Source organism: Epinephelus moara, chromosome 24, assembly GCF_006386435.1.
Source record: "Epinephelus moara isolate mb chromosome 24, YSFRI_EMoa_1.0, whole genome shotgun sequence".
Classification (NCBI taxonomy): Eukaryota; Metazoa; Chordata; class Actinopteri; order Perciformes; family Serranidae; genus Epinephelus; species Epinephelus moara.
The window spans coordinates 2,703,601-2,723,179 of record NC_065529.1 but is presented as its reverse complement, the minus strand read 5'-3'; the positions used below and the strand labels follow the sequence as shown (position 1 = coordinate 2,723,179).

Genomic DNA, 19,579 nt, shown 5'->3' with positions numbered 1-19,579 from the left:
CCAAAACACACCCATGACTAATTCACAGAGTAAGTCCAACCCTTTTAGACTCTCCGCCATGGCGCACAGTCTGAAAACGCGCTGTCTAACTAGCAAGTGACTGGGACACGCCCATGCGCCGCACGCCATCCGCCGTCCGCTTTAGACCATCTAAACAGGGCCCTTAAACTGCTGTAACAACACAGCATTGATTTAGGCTAGATGCATTTGGCCCACTGTTTGTCACTAGTATCAATATTAGGGCAAGGGATGGAAATTAATTTAAATGTAAAACAGCTGTTATATATCCAGCTTCAGATTGGTTGTACAATATGAGCTACAGCAAAAGTTGTGAAATATGTCAATGAACAAGATAAAAAGAGAGTGGGTCAGCAAGCCATAGAGAGGAATAACACATCAGACAATACAATTTCAACAGATCACTATTAGGCTACTTTGGAGGCAGACAACATCTTCAGTTTCTCTTTTCTACCCCTGCACAATCAATCTCTTCTCACTAACAATTCAAACAAACATCAAATACTTTGTTGTCTCATTATATGGAAAATTACTCAAATGAAGCAGAACTTTTAAAATTTTGTATAATGTGCCTCATACCTTTGGTTATTCAGATGCAGTAGAAAGACAACTTTAATGAAGAGGGTTTTGTTCAAAGGCTCAATCACTCTTGGATTTGTCACAAGGCAAGGTAAACACAATAATGTGTTTACATAGCAGTATCCAGTATTCCATTTTCCACACAATTCCACACAAATAAATAGAGGTTAACCAATTAGATTGTGTCATGCTGACCCTGTGACAAAACCTCCAATGGATAATTTGATGGTTGGATTATGGAATGAAACCGGCAACATTTGCCCAGTGCCTCAAAACAGTTCCATACAAAATAGACTGTATACAAAAAAATCCCTTTTGTCAGCCAGTTTAAATCATTTTGACAGTAAGCATTTAAATGGCACATATACATGCTGAATAAAATGAGTCCCATTTGCCATCAATTAGCCTATTAACAAGGCTCCCGTGCTTGACATAGAAAATTCCCTTTTCCCTCATTTCTGAGACCATTTTAGGGGCCACAGCATTCTGATCTAAAGTAAGGGATAGTATGCATATATAATCTCCTGTCTGAGTCAAATTGTTGAGCTATAGAGTTTGTCAGCAGTTCTTTTTTTATACCTGGCATTGGGCGGTGTATTTGGGTTGAAGAACTGATAGGACACCTGAGTGGCATACCAGGACACAGACACCAGCGTACATAGACCTGTGGAGGGAGAAAAGATTAATAAGGGTGCATTAGTCCTCTGAATCAGTAAAGCCTGCAAGCATTCACTGCAGTTAAAACAACACACAGATGAATTGGGGAATCCTTATTCAGTTAATTTTGTCCCCTGGGCTACTGAGGTCAGTAACTAATGCCTCTAAAATGACCACTTCCTGTTTACGGCAGGGACTCTAATTACAGTGAAGACCCCCAGTGAGAGATTCAGGCTAGAAAAATACCAGAGTACTCTTGCTAAATGCAGTCATTGCAGGAGTTAGCCTACTGCAGTTTATTATTGTTTGAAAGAGCATATACAGAACACAACAGAAATCCCACCTGCAAGCAGGAAGAGAACTCCTCCAGTCACGGCGATGCGAGTTTTGGTAGCTGGGTTATTATCGCCCACCTTGGTGCACTTCATGCCCACCACGCTGACGATGATGGCGATAAAACCCAGCAGTACTGACACTACCATAAGGGCCCGACATGTCTGGATGTGGACTAGATTAAGAAAAGGAAAGGAGACAGGGATTGCAGAGGGGACCACAGAATGGTGAAGAGATACAATAGAAGATATATATGGAAGAAAGGTAGGAGAGAAATAAAAGAGGAGGAGGAAAGAAAGTGGTGAGGAGATAGGAAAACAAATAGATTCTTTTAGTTCATCACTTGGAATAAAACACACATTTCTGGACATTGAAGTGATGATTATAATGGAATGAAGCTACACACGCCATGCAGGGCTGAGGGGAGACCACATGCATTTCTGACAGAAAGCTCATTAGGAAGATTTCACCACTGCCCTTTTTTCCAGCAGGGTATTTCTATTTTTTTCTTTTCCAGAGGTGAGTTTCTCAGCCAAGCTCTGGGACCTTAAATGATCCTGTAAATCTTCTCCAGTGTGGTTTTGCCTTCTCAAAAATCTAATGTGCTGCCCACACAGGCCTCAATACACATAACTTAGTGGGAGGAACATATTTGCACATATTTACACACACACACTCACGCACTCACACACACAGACACAAAGACACACACAGTCACACACACACACACACACACAAATATATATGTAGAAATACACAATATCTGCACACACACACAATTACTGTAGGTGGAATAACCACAGATGAAACACACAACTCTCCCTCTCACACAGAGCAGCTGTAGGAGGGCCTGCTTTACATGTTTCACACAGTGGGATTAGTGTGGCTTTGTCACAAAGCAAGATTGTTTTCACGGGGTTGTCGCCAGAGCGATCAGACATTGCTGCCTCAAACACAGCCGCTCACAAACATGTTAAGGCAAAGCAATGCTAAGCACTTAATGATACTGTCAAAGTACTGATGTAGTGTGTCTTGTTTACATCAAGCGAGGGGACTGCTGAAATTCCAGTAGCGGCGGAAAACATGCAAAGTCCTACACCTTGATTCTGATGTCAGAATAAAGCTGACTAATGTGGTTTTTAATGTAAACTTAACAGGGCCTTTCATACAGGTTTATCAGCCATGGCTCAGGCATTAGCTTCAAATAACATGGACTTGAAGTGTTAGTGTTTATACATCACAGAAGAGACGCAATAATGAAATTACACCAAAGCCACAAGCACAACATCACTGTTTTTTGTTTTTTTTTTGTTTTTTTTTCAAACTATCTTTTTCAAAGTCAGGAATGGACTTTTAAGTTCAATTAGATTGAACGGGATCGATAAAATAGAACAGAATAGGTTGACAATAGTTTTGCTTTTATCTCGAGCTTTCAGTCACATTTCACTGTCCTAAAAACTATCAAACTTAAAAACTAAGCTATCAAGAGAACCTTCAGTGACATTTTTTTGTAAAATCTACTGTTCCCTGGTCAAGAATTGACTGGTCTGCTTCACTAGAATAGAAAAGAACAGAATAGATTACCAAAAAACAAACAAACAGTGCGCTTCCAAATGTGTCTTGTTTTTTTCTGGAGCTTTCAAATGCATCTCATTATCTTCAAAGCTAGAGTAAAAACCTAGTAAGTAGACCTCAAGTAAAACATTTTATTTCAGAAAACTCTTTCCAGGGTCAAGAATGAACTTGTGTATTCTACTAAAATAGATTGACCTAAACAAACAAATAAAAAAACATAAATTAAGTGACAAATGTTACTTTTGTTTATGTTACTATTTTCTGGAGCTTTCAAAACATTAAGTGGACCTTGAGTTAAGATTTTTATTTCAGACAACCGTTTCCAGAATAGTAGAATAGTTTGACCAAAAAAACCAAACAAAAAACTTAACTCATGGCCCATCTACTAACTTCTTCCACTCTCTTAAGTTCTAGAAAAAATCTTGTCAAACTATTATTTCCAATATCAGGAATATAATTAGATTAGAAGAGAGCAGAATAAATGGTTTAGCTTTTTCCAGAGCTTTCACTCACACGTCATGGTCTTAAAGGCTTCAGACCATGAGCAATCATACCAATAGTTAGGATTCTTTTGTCAAATTATTGTTTCCACTGTCAAGAATAAATGTCATGCTGAACTAGAATATAGCAGAATGTGACTTTATGTGTTAGAAAAAAGAAAATGACTTCAAAAAGAGCTGCAGAGCAACAGCCTGAGCAGGAACCTGAAGTCATCATTTGTCATTGTGACAGAAATACACACACCATCATTCATGGTGCTCTGAAGGGACTCATGATGGGATAGAACAATCTTTGAAGTCTGATTTATGGCTCCAGAGCTCCTTTTGATGGACTCTCTGAATAGTCTTCAACAGAGAGAGGTTTGATTTGCTTTGCTTTCATCTACTCCGAGCATTCCTCTTTTTTGTGAGTGTGAGCAGGGGTTCAGGTCAATGCTCTGACCAGTTTCACTTCATAACAAACCAGAAAGGGTGTTTGGGGGCTTTTGGGGTAAATTAAAGGCTAAAAGGGGGCAGGAAGATCCGGGTAGTCTGGCTCACCCCCGAGGGCCTCTCTCTCCAGTGCCAAGGTTGGCAGTGCCAGCCACTAGCTTTCAATGAGTATGTGTGCTTACTGGTGTGTGTGCGTGTGTGTGAGTATGGGCACTGTAAGGTCCCATTGTGAGGTCACTTGTGACTCTGTCATACGTAATATCTGTTTGCCCACTCACTAGACAACTCTTAAACTGAACTCATATTTGACACCGTCACGCCTTACCTCGAATTCACGGCACTCGCTCACAAATTTAATGTTCTTAATTGTATTACCACAATTAGTGGCTTAGTGACACTTAGGCCTCTAGTTTCGCAGACCGGGTGCGGTGGGGGCGCAGCGCACCTGCGCTTCGCCAACTGGGTGTGGCCAGGCGGATTTTGTAAGTTTGGCACACCGTGCGCCTGGCGCAGCTACTCCTCTATCCCACCTCCGTCCCTCCTATCGGCGCAAGTTGGAAAGAGGGAGGAGAGAAGGCGTGGAGTGGGTTTTACACCCATCACACCAATCAAATGAGCCCCTCTCCTCGCCCTTAAATGCGCCGCGCAAAGGTGTAATGAGAGTTTACTCAGTTCGCCATGGCAGAAGAGAGCAGCAGTGTCAAACGGCCAAACTTCTCCCAGGAGGAAACTGATGTTTTGGTCCGGGCGGTCCAAGCTAGCAGTGTCCGAATATACGGAACTGCAAGCAGACCTCCACGGGCTGATGATGCAAAGGTAGCCTGGGAGGAGGTCACCACAATTGTAAATCAATGTTGCATTTCTCTCGTGCGCGCGCACGCGCTCTCTCTTTCTCTCTCGCAGTCTCACTCTGTTTCTTTTCTCTTGACTTTTCTAAGATGACAGATGCTGAATATATACTCCCTATCTGATGCTGTGGCTGTTTGTGGTTGGCTGAGAGGGATGTGAACTCATTAGTTTGCAGCTGTGTTAATCAAATTAGGTTGGGTTTCCATTACGCATGCCAAACGTGCCAAACGGTGCCAATCCCCTTTGATCTGACATCAGATGTAAGGAGACAGTCGGTATGGAGATACATTTATGTGCTGATTGCAGATAGTTGCATTGAATAGTGGTTTTGTGGCTATTTATTGCATTGTTAATGTGCGTGATATTCTGGAAACCTGCCTGTGAGGTTTTGGTGATGTGTGCGCACTGTCCGCCGGTCAGCCAAACTTCGACTTACACCGGCTGCGCTCCCCCTGCGTTGACAGCAGACCTGGTTTCAGATGGCGAGCTTTTAGCGCACCTTCGGCGAAGCCTTTTGGCACGAAACTGTCACTGCGCCAAGCTGGATCTGTCGACACCTCCCCCTGCTGCGCCGCCACACCCATCTCAGCGCACCTCGGTCTGCCAAACTACCAAACTGAGCTCGCCTCGGGTTGCGCGGCTCGAAACTAGCTCTGCGCGGGGTTCGCCACCCTGCGCCACCCTACGCTGCGCCGGGAAACTAGAGCCCTTAGTTTTCTTAGGATAATTGAGAAGCCAGCCTGCACCAGTTTTCCAACTGGTTGAGACTAAACTATTAAATCTATCAAAAGAGACAAACAGAAAAGACACTGTTAGTGTTCATGATGTGGGCACACACATCTTATTCCCTCTTCTGGATGGGAAGACATTAACTTCATAGAATATGTTTGCCATGTGGAACTATTATTCACAGTCATTACTGAACCTGAACACTAACCAATGACAAATACCATTCTAGTTTTAAAGGATAAGGTTTTTAACAAATCCCATGAAAAGACTAAAACCCACACTGAATGTGTCTATTTACAAATACTGTGTATGTCACAGTCTAATATATCCTCTTCCTCAGTGCCATAAAGCTCCACTGTGTCTAAAAACTATGAACCCCTTGAACTCTGCCATAGAAACAGTCCACCAGTACATATGTTAGTATTTTTGCTCATTGTGATATCATTTCATTATTTCAAGTCAATAAACCATAATAATTGATAAACATATTGAAACTGACCCTTCACTAAGCCTCACCACTGGAGGAAGGCTGGCCAATCATAGCAAGGAATTGGGCCAGCTCAGACCAAGATCCGACAACATCACGGCTGTGCTCCATTTCCTTTTTCACAGGAAATGTACCATTTGCACAGTCTTTTTCAAAATAAATGCACTACGTCAGTACAACACCACAAATTAACATTTTCTTTCAACAACAAACGCATATAATTACATTTTGCATGTACGTGTATGGCTTTAGGCAACAAAAGCACGTGGTTGGATTTAGGAAAAAGAGCAGGGTTTGCCTTTACAATCATAGGGGACGCAAACACAAACCTCTCGGGTGAAAGTCAGTGGTTGTTGGACCCATCCAACAATTCTCCAGCCAGCCCCCTTAACTTACATTCTTGTCCTGTTGCATTCCCCCTGACACCGCCAGGCACTGTAACAGAATTATGGCGACCAGCTGCATCATGCCGACATGAGAGGACAGCTTCTTTCGTCGGTGTCAGGTTGCATTATAGGCTGGTTTTGTTGATTTCAAGCTAAACGTTGTGCCTTGGGCATGTTGTGTATTAATGACACTCGTTACCTGGAGAGGTTGGAAAGAGATATGATTCTTCCTTCCTTTACCGAAACCAAAATCAGACCCTGAAAAGTGTAGGGTTGGCTAGCCTACTGAATGTGTGAACATGTTGCTTTTGATTTTTAATGATTATAACAGTGAATTAAGTCCTGCCCTGTTCTGCAGGAACCAGTGAAGGGAAACTTTGCTGACGTTCAACCAGCTGTGTGTCATCACAGTGTGTGCAAATGAGCAGTGTTTGGCTTCCCCCAGAGCTCCCTGTATGTCCAGTGATGAAGGTCTTGGCTCTGGTGGCGGCACAGGGAGAAGCCAATCATTGTGCATGAGGTGATGACACACAGCTGGTTGAATATTTGAATATTCTCTAATAAAGTCTCCCTTTATATTCATTGTCTTCTGTCTCAATCAGCAGTGATGTGGTGGTTCACTTTTACAATGTGATTTGTAGCCTATAGTTCGGCTTTTGCTTCTAATTATCTTTATCTTTTTAACCTGTTATCACTGTTTGACATCCTGGATATATTCTTCAAACACATATTGTAGACCCCTCTGTCTGCTTCTCTCTGAAATCACCTTTTTTTCTTTCTTTTTTTTTCAAAAAATTGATATTTCTTCGGGGAGTGCAGTTAGTTACCATTTGACGGACCATCACAAAGGGGTGGGGCTTAGCAAAGGGTCAATTATGTCATAAATGTAATAAATACAAAAAATGTATTTATTGAATTTGAAAAATAAACAAACATATTGATCCAACAGATTTTTAAAAATAAAAGTTATCTGAACCATGTACATTTTGCAGTTTGTTAGAGATGCTTGTTTTTATGAGCAGAGTACAAAGGTGCTTTGCTTCATCTGCAGTAGAAATATTACCCCAGGGCCTACACTGGTATTTTTAGGTATTTCATATCCCTAAAGTCTGTACAACCTGAAAGCTAAAAGGTTATGTAAGTCAATAAACCATAATAATTGATAAAGTACTGAAATTGTGTAATAATTAAAAAAGAAAAAAGTACAACAGACATTCCTATCGACCTGTTTCTCACCACATGTTTTCACCATCTTTTGAATTGCTTGTAGCATAACATAAGGAGAACATCGCAACTGGACAACAAAATGACACAAAAGACAGAAGTCTTAGCTTTCTGCTGGGGAAAAAAAGACAGTGGTGCAAGCTAGACTAACACATTGTTGGTTTTCATCTTTTTATAGGACTTATGGACCATTATAAACATAAAATAACATGGATATTATCCTTTAATAAGTGACAATTAATAGGTATGTGTGCATGTGTGGATTGGTGTTAAATTATATTGACAATTTAAAAAGTGCAGTGTCCTCATTGTCTGAATCGCAAGCTGCATTCAGCAAGCAGAATTACACTTTTAGATGAGTGTACATTACAGAAGCAGGGACAAAGAAACATGTCTGTCAAAACAAATTGAATATGAGGTTACTGTGAAACGTGACGGAACAGGTTTGCAGAAGCAGGTTATTGTGTCTTTAAAGGTAGGGTCTGGAGGATTTTCCAGTTGCTGTTTGTAAACACACATTCAAATTTGGCCCCTCCTATCAGGCTCAAAGCTCCCGGGTGTAGGGAGCCCAGAGGTACGGAAGAAGGCTTCACAGAAGAGGTTCAGGCAAGGCTCGCGCTGGTGCATGCTCGGACATGCTTGGACACGCTCGGGCACGGCACCTGCGCTCTCTCATTGGCTGGGGAAATCTCAGCCCAGAAGCGGTCCGAGCTCACAAACACATCAAAATACAGTTAAAGGGCAAGAGCTCTGCAAACAGAGTCACCACCACACATGAGTAGAAGCCCATAGGTGATGATTAAGCAGGATTTCATTTGTATATGTCTATATTTTATTTTGTTTTAAAATCCTCCAGATCCTACCTTTAATATCACATTCGGATAATTGTGGCTTTACAGAGCTGTCCTTTCAGCACCACCATCTGCACTCCTCTGACAATAAAAACCATCTTTCTCAACTGTGTACTGTATCCTGATCATCATCTCCTTTTTGAGCAGATCCAACAGTTTCCACTACGACTGCTTGGCTGCATCAGTAGAGCGCAGCACAGTCTGGTGGACAATTATACCCTCCATCACATGCTGCTCCTGCTGTGCATGTAGCCAGGGAGGAGAGTTCCTTCACAGCTCAAATCAGTGTTACTGTTGGATCAAACCAACAGCAGCCATGTGTTTATTCAAGGTTCAGACCTGCAGTGCCTTCTCTGACCCCAGTCACATGATTGGGTGCTGATCTGCTCCATTTCATTATCTGTCTGGGGAATCACCTGGATAAACCTGTGATTGATCAAGAATGCTGGTCACGACGTTTCACCACTGTGTTCATTCAGAGATACATTCACGGATCAGCCAAAACCTTGAAACCGCAGACAGGTTAAGTGAATGATTTTGATTACTTTGTTCCAATACATTGTTCTGCTGGGAAACATTTGGTTCTGACATTCATGTGGATACCACCTGACATGTTCCACCCACTCAAACACCATTGCAGACCAAGTACCCCCCTCAAGGCAATAGTACTACCCAATGGCAGTGGCCCCCCAGCAGAAAAAAACAACATGCCACACCACAAAAACTGTTTAGAAATGGCCTGTGGATTGTGACAAAAAAGCTCAAGATGGGGCGTCGGTAGTGTAGTGGATAGTGCTGGCGCCCCATGTACAGACGTGATGTCTCACTGCAGCGGTCGCAGGTTCAATTCCAGCTTGCAACCCTGTGCTGCATGTCATCCCCCCCCACTCTCTCTCTCCCCCCATTCCACACTGTCCTGTCAATTAAAAGCAAAAAGCCCAAAAAATATAATTTAAATTTTAAAAAATAATTCAAGGTGTCAACCAGGCTTCTAAATTTCCCAGGTCCCAATCTGCTCAAGGATTCTTGTGATGTGCTGACACCCTAGATGACCCTAGACTTGGCTCTGACCTGTCGAGGTATGGACACAGGATCTCTGGGAGTGTCCTACAGTGTCTGGCACCAGTGTGTTGGCGGCAGATCCATTTAGTCCAATGGGTTGTGAGGTGGGTTAATGGCACGTGCCAAAGATGCTCATTCAGATTGGGATCAGGGGAATTTGGAGGCTGCACTGACATTTTGAGGTCTTTGTCACATTCCTTGGGCCATCCTGAGTGATGTTTGCAGTGTGGCATGGTGCATTATCCTGCTGGGGGGCCACTGCCATTGGGGAGTACTGTTGCCATGAGGGGGAGGTACTTGGTCTGCAACGGTGTTTGAGTGGGTGGAACATGTCCAAAGGTTTCCCAGCAGAACAATGGATTGGAACAAAATAATCAAAGTTTTTCACTTCACCTGTCAGTGGTTTTAATGTTTTGGCTGATCGGTGTATATGTAATGGGGTGGGGGAGAAAATTGATACAGCATAGTATCACAATATTTTGCGTGGCGATATTGTTTCAATCCACTGATGCCAAGTATCCATCTTATATTACATACATTACATACAGTTTTGCAAATACACATTTTAATACAACTTTTGGTACAAGAAATCAATTGCTTTTTCAGTCCACTAGATGGTGCTGATTTTTTTTTTCCTGGTGAGGTCAGCAGAGGTTAGAGCTTAGTTTCTCTGCCCGAGCCTGGGTCGGGCCGGGCCGGGAGCCCCCGTCCCTCTGACGGGCCCAGGCCGGCCCGGTCAGATATGACGTTTTTTTTTTTTTTTTTAAGCTATGATTTGATAATGTTATAGGCTATGTATTGTAGTGAGTTGTTGTTTGTTGGTTGTTTTGGCATGGTTACGGCCAACAGTAACCTGTACTGTTCAGTAGCCTAATAAACGGTGGTTTAATTGCCGAATAACTGCGTCATCCTTTCCACATGTCCTGGCGGACGCTACAGTGGGCTACTATAAAAAATAAAATTAAACCACACTTTGTATGACACATAAGGTTACAACAAACTTAGTTACAATGTTGCAACATTGTGCGCGCACAGCCCTTCACCACCTGGATCCTGAAATAAACACCTGTTTTATTACATAATCATGCTTCCGTGTTGCGCCATTCATTAAGATCCTATATTTCTGTCATTCAAATAACAAGACTTGTGGTTTAATACTTTTAATTATAACAGCCAACTTATTGAAAATGTCGGGTTTAAATCGGGCTTGGGCTGTTAATTAGGCCTACAGTTAATTGGATGGGCTGGGCTGTCCCGGACATAACGTGCACGGGCTCGGGCCAGGTCGGGCTGGATTTTTTGGGCCCGATCTAAGCTCTAGCAGAGGTCTCAGTCAGCAGCATTTAGTAGGAAGCTGATTTAAACAAAGATGGCGACACCAGAGAAAGAAATCAGAAATGCACCGTTGCCGTTTAAATCAAATTCATGGACTTATATTTGATTTTTTAACATGAATCGAAAGGAGGACGTGGATATGGCATGTAACTTGCAAGCAGTGTCATATGAGAATAAAATACTCTGGAAATACTACGAACATGAGGGCTCACCTCACACTCCACCATCCAGAGATAGCGTTAGCTGCTGACGGCCTAGCTAACACTAAATACGCTCCACCGAAAAATCAACCAACACTGGACACACTTAGCTTGACAAAACTACCATCCAACTCTGAGAGAGCTAAGAAAATAACACAGTCTATCACCTACTTCATGTGCAAAGATCTGCGTCCATACAGCGTTGTTGAAAACAAAGGCTTTTGTTACATTCTAAAAACATTGGAACCCAGGTATGTGACTCCGTCTCGACATTTTTTCACCGACACAGCCCTACCCAAGCTTTACAGAGAAGTGATGCATAAAGTTGAAGAATATTTGAGTACAGCAGGAAGGTGGCATTAACTTGTGACGCCTGGACTTGGATTCATTCAGTGGATTCATATGTGACTATAATGGCACATTATCTCACAGAGGACTGGCGACTGCTGTCTCATGTTTTCCAAATTTGAGCAGTACACAAAAGTCACACCGAAGCAAACACTGCAGACCTTCTGCAAAATGCAGCACAAGAATGAGGGATTGTGGTTTTAAAGACAACGCTTCTCACATGAGTGTTATCATTCAGTTAGCAGGATACCTGCATGTGAAGTGTTTCACTCACACACTTAATCTGGCCTCACAGAGGGCGTTAAATCTGGCAACAGTTCAGTTGGTCAAATCAAATCAAATCAAATCAAATCAAATCAAATCAGGCTTTAATTGTCATCTCACCAAACAAACAGCAGTAATGCAGGTAAAACATAACAATGTTTGATGTATGCAGCATTTCTGACAGGTTTTATGATGGTGTTGGTCAGTCTGTCTGCTTTGCATCACTTTTTGCTGCCACAAAAATGATTGAAGTCAGATCACCAGAAAACGTTATCTTATGAGGTAAAACTGATGTTGCAAAGTTTTCCTTTGGGGAAATAATTTGCAGTTGGAAAAAAAAGGTAATAAATCACAATGTATCCCAGTATATTTTATCACAATATTCAGCATATTGCAGTATCACAATAATATCGTATCCTGACCTAAGTATTGTGATAACATCGTATTGTGGGTCCTCTGGTGATTCCCACCCCTAATATTTAATCCTTTTGAAGAGTTTCTTCAGTGTTTGTCTTCAGTTGAAATCTCCACTCACTGGGTATGCGAATGTACAAATGGAACAATGTGTGCATGTGGGGAAGACAGAGCGCATTCTGGGAATATCTCTGGTGTTTGGCTCAACACTGCCCTTTTCTTCTCCTAACAGCCCCTATTCATCCACAAGGACAATACGCTGTTCTTATTGCTGCAATGAACCAAAGGAGATGGGAGATCAGCTCAGGCATCCGTCACACAGAACGCCACACAAATTGTTTTGATATAATGACTCACCAAGACATCAAAATGTTTGCAAAGGGCCTCATTTGTTGTTTTAAGGCAAGTGTGCCACAGCAGTCATCGTAAGCACATCAGTTTAAAACCACAGAGAAAAACAGTGTTCATTGTTCCATAAAAAAAAAAAAGATTTCTGACCAAACCCACCCCCTGCAGTCTGTCATTAGAATCTCAAATAGGATAATTTAAGCAGACAGTAGATGGATGGATTCCTATAATCTGTGAGCCATTAATTATGAGTCACTGGGTCCTACTTACAGATTGGAAATGGCAGGAGGCTCATGTTCTAAGCTAATTTATGTCTGAACCCCACATTCCTGACCCCCTCCTACTCCTCCCACATTACGTTTCATGATGTTATGGATTTTTAATTAAACATCATTAAAGATTTGAACAGAGGCATTTAAAGTGAGATTTACAACTTCTGAATTTAATGTGTCCCAGATAGCGAGGGCTCGGGAACTTGTTTTCCTCAAGATTTTGCTGCTGATTACTGCGTGTGACCAAATGAATGGGCCAGCTACAATAACTGTTGTGATTTTTAATACAACATGGTGGATATTTGTTCAGACTAACAGAAGGCAATGGTTTATACCGGATTTTTCTTTTGATGAAAAGTCACACAGAAGTGCCCTATCAAAAAGGTGATTCTTAGATAAAATTAAAAGCAGCCGAAAAAGAAACAAAGCAAGAATACAGTGTGAAGTGTAAAGTGTGATGAAAAGAATGAGAGGAACCTTTCTTGGTTCAAGCAGATTATGCTTTTCATCTGACAAATAATGCAGTGAATATTACTTAATCAGCTACACAGTGCCCCATCATCAACACACTAAGAATACTGCATATTTTGTTAGTTATATCATGTTTCAAATTTTCTAATAATCACAGACTCACAGTATGCCTACATGAGTGTGTAATTACTCTGGAAGAAGTTTTACCAAACAGTTTGAAAGACAGGGGGATCAGCAGCCAGTGGGAGCACAAGCCACTACAAGTCAAATTCAAACATGGTACTCACTGTCCAGCGAGAGCATGGAGTCAAAGATCTTGCACTGCACCTGTCCCGTACTCTGCGAGGCGCAGCTCATCCACAGCCCCTCGTACAGCCCCACAGCTGTGATGATGGCATCGCCAGCATACGATGACTGCTTCCACTGGGGCAGGGCGGTGGTGGAAATTATGCCGATCCAGCCACCCAACGCCAGGAAATAACCCAACAACTGAAGACCTGAGTTGGCCATCCTTATCTAGCTCTGTCAACTCTACTTCTGTCTGATCTCACTCCCTGTTTTACTTGCAACAGCTTTTGTTGGGACTCTGGTGTGTCGTCCTTTCTTTGAGCAGTCCTTGTAGACACACCACAAGCAATCCTGTTACTTGTTTCACTTTTCTCTACCTGGTCCCTCTGAGCATCTCTTTCTGCCTCTCTGCTTTAACTGTCATCTGTAGAACTCCCCTCTTTCCACTTCTCAAACTCTTTCTTTCTTTCTTGAGCTCTCCAGGTTTTTCCCGTCAGCTGGGACAATGAGTTGATGTCTCCCCTGAGGACTGTCCTGTCTTATTCCTTGAGTTCTCTAGGGCTCAGTCAAAAGTGGAAGAAAGCCTTTCTGGTGGTCAGTGTTTCAGTTCATCAAGCATTGTCGCTGGGCTGCCTCATTCTCTGCATGGCTTCTCCCAGTTTTCTCTCTCTCCGCTGCTTGCTTACTTTCCCCCCACTACAATCTTTCCATCTGCTCCAGGCTCAAGTGGCTCAATGAGGGGTAGCAGAAAAAAGGAAAAAAAAAAAAAAAAAATGTGAACACAAAAAGTCCTTAACAGGCTGACCATGGAGGGATAGGGTAAAGGGCTAGCCTGTGATTGGACTCCTCTGTGTTGTAGGAACGCCTACTGGGAGGGGAGAGGGATGGGCTGGCTGGGAAAAACTGCACTGTTTCAAACCAAGAGGGAAAGAAAAAGCAAAAGATGTACAGTAGCTTAGGAGGGAAAGAGCATAGGTGTAGTCATAATCAGAATCAGAATCTTTATTGTCATTGTACAAGTACAACAAAATTGTATGCATTCCCGTTCAGTGCAAAACAAAAGCAAACTATCTTAACGAAGCATAAATTAAATCCTATGTACAAGTTTCATTACTGAAATAAGTCAAGCATTTCTTGCAAGATTTTCTAGTCCAGTTGAATCAGTATCTTTATCATTCAATCAAACCTTTTTACAAACTTCAGCATGCCGTTTCACCAGGTTTTGAGTGCATTGATCCTTTAAAGGTTTGCCGCCCCCGCTGGAGGTGTGGAGGAGATGGTGGTAAAGTGCAACAAACACACGTAAATCAGCATCTAAACAATGCCTGGCTGAAAAGGACGTGTCACATCCAGACAGACTCTCTGGAAATTATAGGCCGCTGAGGCAAGCCTCCCCCATAACTATGGCAACCACGACAAATGAAGAGAGAAAAAAAAGAGAGCGAGCGAGAGTTCACCCAAATGTACTTCCTTACGAGCTGCAAACGCAGACACACTCCAGTCTTTTGTGTCTTAAAGTACAGAAAGCTGTTTTCCCACAGTTACACACCCGATGGGTTCTGCTTCAGCTCAGCTCATTACATTACCTTCAGTTTAGAACAACTTTAACTTTAGAATAACTTAATCATTCTATTTTGGCAATTAGACTGTCTACACACTCTGTCTCAGAGACATGGCTGTTTTCTCACATCTGTAAGAGACATGTCTCACCCCCACCCTGCACACACACACGCACGCACACACACACACACACACACACACACACACACACACACACAGCCTATATACACAACAACCATGTTCTGCCTGTACTCTCAAGGTTGGTTAAACGTGATTTTGAAAATAGGATATATTTCGCACCTAAGAATAAATAGTAGAAATATAAAGCAAGATGAATGGAGGAGCAGGATGTTGGTGGTCATCTAATTGCTCTGCTTTAATGAGCATCCATTTCACTTACTGTAACGTTGTTTTTTTCTCATTTGATTCCTTGTATATTCTGTTTGCACTTTTGTGTCTTTTGTTACCTCTCCTACTAATTCAACCTTCAACTTGATTTACCATAACATCAGGGGAAAAAAAGAACGTGAACATGCATTTGACCTCACTTATCCAGTACTGAGTATGTCTTTGAAAACCCTTCACTACACACACACATGTAAATTCACACATATATGGATAAAAAGAGCCATACGTGGAGGTCGGCACATGGTTCAAACCAGCCGTGGTTAATTCTCATCCAAGCCTCTCCATCCACACTGTTCTTTCAGATTCAGAGTGTTTAGGTTTGCAGTGTCTAATGAGGAGCTTGACATAACGAGTGAGTTGTGGTCAGATCAGAGAGGGGTCAGCTGAGCCCCAGAGGCAAGATGAGATGAAAGAGCAGCAAAACAAATGCTCAGGTCCTGTGTAGTGGGTGGAGCAGTGGGTGCGAGGGGGCTCTGATTATCAATCATAATAACACACTGCTATTAGTGCGGTTATGGTGGAACAAGGCCAAGTGACAAACTCAGCAAGATGTGTACATATATTTTAAGATGTTGTGCATCCCTGGGAATAATCACTTTGGATCTAAACTAAACCATTTTCAAAAAATGACTTCACAAAAACAAGGGGTCTCTTGGCTCAACTCACACACCCCACAATGAGGGGTGAGTTAAGCCACATGGAACCAATACCAAATAACTTCTTGAAGTTTTTATTTAAAGATAAAGTCCAATTTCAAAGGCCAATTTTCTTCAACAAAGCCAACATTTTCCAAACAAGTTCAAAATGAATAACAAGTTCCTACATTTCTGACATATCCAGTCACCTACTCAACATCCCATTTGTCAGTGCTGCAGGGGATATGATCACCTGCTCTCTTCTGGCTATGCCACCAAGGCTTTGCGGTTTTAATAGTTTCTTGGGCACATCAGCTCTAGGGATGAGTCTGTCATCATTCTCTTTGAATGTGAAGGTGGGCTTTACATCTGCAGTACCCCCATGACTTCACTTAAGTAATCTTCACAATGATCAAGTCACCAGTGGACAGATCCTTGTCACCATCATCATCACCATCACTCAGGTAATCTACTGAACTATCATGGTCACTGGTGTCATCTGTGATGATTTTGGTTCCTGTGGTATGTTTTTGTGTTTGCTCTCTCTCCCTCCCCTCTTTTCTGTTCTGCAGTGCATGTGTGTGTCAGGGGGTGTGGCTGGCTTCTCCTGCAGCAGCAGATGAGGCACACCTGTCTTCACTCACCTCATCTTCCTGTCTACAAAAGCCTGGTCTTCACTCCACTATGCTGCCAGATAATTCTGTCATGTTCGGTAGAGCTCTGTGTTCTTACATTTTGTATCTTGTGATCAACTTGTGGCATAGCTGTATTTTTGCTGCCTGTTCTTCTAGTGTAGCTAGAGTTCTTTTGTACTTACCTGTGGTTTTTTCCTGTTGTGCTCAGGTCGTCCTTTGTGCCTCACCGTGTGTCTGAGTTTTTTCAATCCATCCTTCGGCGAATATTCTACGAGCCAGCCAGCTCCCTGCCTCCACTGCCTGCTCTTTTGTTTTTTCTTGTTATTAATAAACCTTTTTTGTTACTTACCTGCATCAGTATCTGCTTTGGGGTCCAAACAAAACCAGAACTTAACAGAATTATCTGGCCACCATGGACATCGCAGATACTGAGAGGATCAAGCAGGCAATATCCTCTCAAGGAGCTCTTGTAGGGCAGCACGAACAAGCCCTACGGGAGATTGTGGACACTCTTCGCAACCTTACCACCAGTGTGACTCAGCTTGGCGGCCACATGGACCAAGTCTCCACTCATCTCACCACACTGACAGCTCCAGTCCTCGCTCCGGCTCCTCCAGCTCCTCCAGCTCCTCAAGCTCCAGCTCTTCCAGACACCCAGCCCAGCCACCCCTGTGAACCCTTCATCCCCACACCTGTCAGGTATTCGGGAGAGTTAGGGTCATGCCGTCAGTTCCTTCACCAGTGTTCTCTTGTGTTTGATCAACAGCCATTAACGTATTCAACTGATAAATCTAAAATTGCTTTTATTATGAGCTTGTTAATTGAGAAGGCATCAGCTTGGGCGGTGGCTATGGCTAACAGTAACTCACCCATTTGTCAATCTTTTCAGTCATTTACTGCTGAGATGCTCAGATTCTGTTTCTAGTTACTCCATTGATTTTTTTCTTGCAGCCGAGAGCGGGTGGGATGAGAAAGCCTTACAAGGGGTGTTCCTTCGTGGGTTAAGTGAGGAGTTAAAGGATGAGCTAGCTGCTCGGGATGAAACCTCCTCCTTAGAGTTAATTTCCTTGGCCATTCGCTTAGATAACAGCCTCCGTGAGAGACGTAGGGAGAGAACAGGCAGGCAGAGTTTCCCTTTTCCCCTCTCGAAGCCCAAGTCTCCCCGGCAGCCGGCACCATCTGCGTCTCTGGAGCCACCTTCCTGCAGTGTTTCTCCGCCTACGGCCTCATCACCTCTCAGCAGCGAGGAGCCCATGCAGCTGGGGAGGATGAGGCTCACCCCTGCAGAGCGAAAACACCGTTTCCACCAGAGGCTCTGCATTTACTGCGGCCAGGCTGGCCACATCCTAGCCAACTGTCCCGCTCTGCCAAAAGAGCAGGCTCATCAGCCACATCTGTCGTTTCACCCCCCTCCAATCGCATTCAGCTTAAGGGTACTGTGTCATGGTCACAAGTTTCTCTACCTCTCCAAGTCTTGGTTGATTCTGGTGCAGATGACAATTTTATTGACTTTGATTTTGTTTTGCAGTCTGACTTACCCACAGAGCCCCTTCCAGAACCCAAGGACGTTTTTGCCCTCGACGGAAAGCTTCTCGCCCATGTCACTCACCGTACTGCCCCAGTTTCACTGCTACTTTCTGGTAATCATCACGAGACTCTTTCACTCTACATCATTTCATCGCCCACTTACCCGCTAGTGTTAGGTCTCCCTTGGCTTAAGCTCCACAATCCACACATAGATTGGTCTACCTCATCCATCACCAATTGGAGTCTGTTTTGTCACTCACATTGCTTACACTCAGACATCCCCACCACTGCCACCATCACACCAGTTCCACCCAAGCCTGTTGACCTCACCTCTGTCCCTTTTGAGTATCACGACCTCCAGGAGGTTTTTAACAAGGATCGTGCTTTGTCTCTACCACCTCACAGGCCTTATGATTGTAGCATTGACTTGCTCCCTGGCGCCCCCTTACCTTCCAGCAAACTGTATAATCTCTCCAGGCCCAAAAGGAGGCCATGGAGACTTACATAACTGACTCCCTTGCTGCTGGAATCATTCGTCCCTCTTCCTCACCGCTGGGGGCGGGGTTTTTCTTTGTTGACACGAAGGACAAGACTCTACGCCCCTGTATTGACTTCAAGGGCTTGAATGACATAACTGTTAAAAACAAATATCCCCTTCCACTCACTGACTCAGCCTTCGGTCCCCTCCACCAGGCCACTGTCTTTTCCAAGTTGGACCTCCGCAATGCCTACCACCTGGTGAGAATAAAGGAGGGGGATGAGTGGAAGACTGCCTTTAACACTCCTCTGGGTCATTTTGAGTACCTTGTAATGCCTTTTGGATTAACCAATGCACCAGCAGTATTTCAGGCACTCATTAATGATGTCCTGCATGACATGCTCAACAGATTTGTGTTTGTTTATTTAGACGACATCTTGATTTTCTCTCGCTCACTCCAAGAACATGTCCAGCATGTTAGATTGGTGCTGCAAAGATTGTTAGAGAACAGACTCTATGTTAAAGCTGAGAAGTGTGAATTTCATGTTTCATCTGTTAGTTTTCTGGGTTTTGTGGTGGAGAAAGGGCAGATCAAGACCGACCCTGCCAAGGTTCAGGCAGTGGCCGAATGGCCCACTCCTACAACTAGAAAGCAACTTCAGAGGTTTCTGGGGTTTGCAAATTTTTACCGCCGGTTTATCCGTGACTATAGTC

General features: G+C 43.2%; 1 protein-coding gene across 3 annotated transcripts in view; it reads right to left on the bottom strand.

Annotated features, from left to right (window-relative positions):
• Positions 1 to 14,371, bottom strand: part of cldn19 (claudin 19) — a 24,473-nt gene extending 10,102 nt beyond the window's left edge. For 2 of the 3 annotated variants that reach the window (XR_007569496.1, XM_050038800.1), the window contains exons 1-3: positions 13,622 to 14,369; positions 1,598 to 1,762; positions 1,177 to 1,261 (exon numbers count right to left, since the gene is read on the bottom strand). Coding sequence is in view for 2 of the 3 variants with exons in the window: in XM_050038800.1 (XP_049894757.1) it covers positions 1,177 to 1,261; positions 1,598 to 1,762; positions 13,622 to 13,844 (473 nt within the window). In the remaining variant the exon portion in view is untranslated. Of the gene's footprint in view, positions 1 to 1,176; positions 1,262 to 1,597; positions 1,763 to 13,621 lie in introns of all 3 variants that reach the window. The other variant, XM_050038801.1, reaches the window with a different exon arrangement.
• Between the last annotated feature and the right edge of the window lie 5,208 nt (positions 14,372 to 19,579).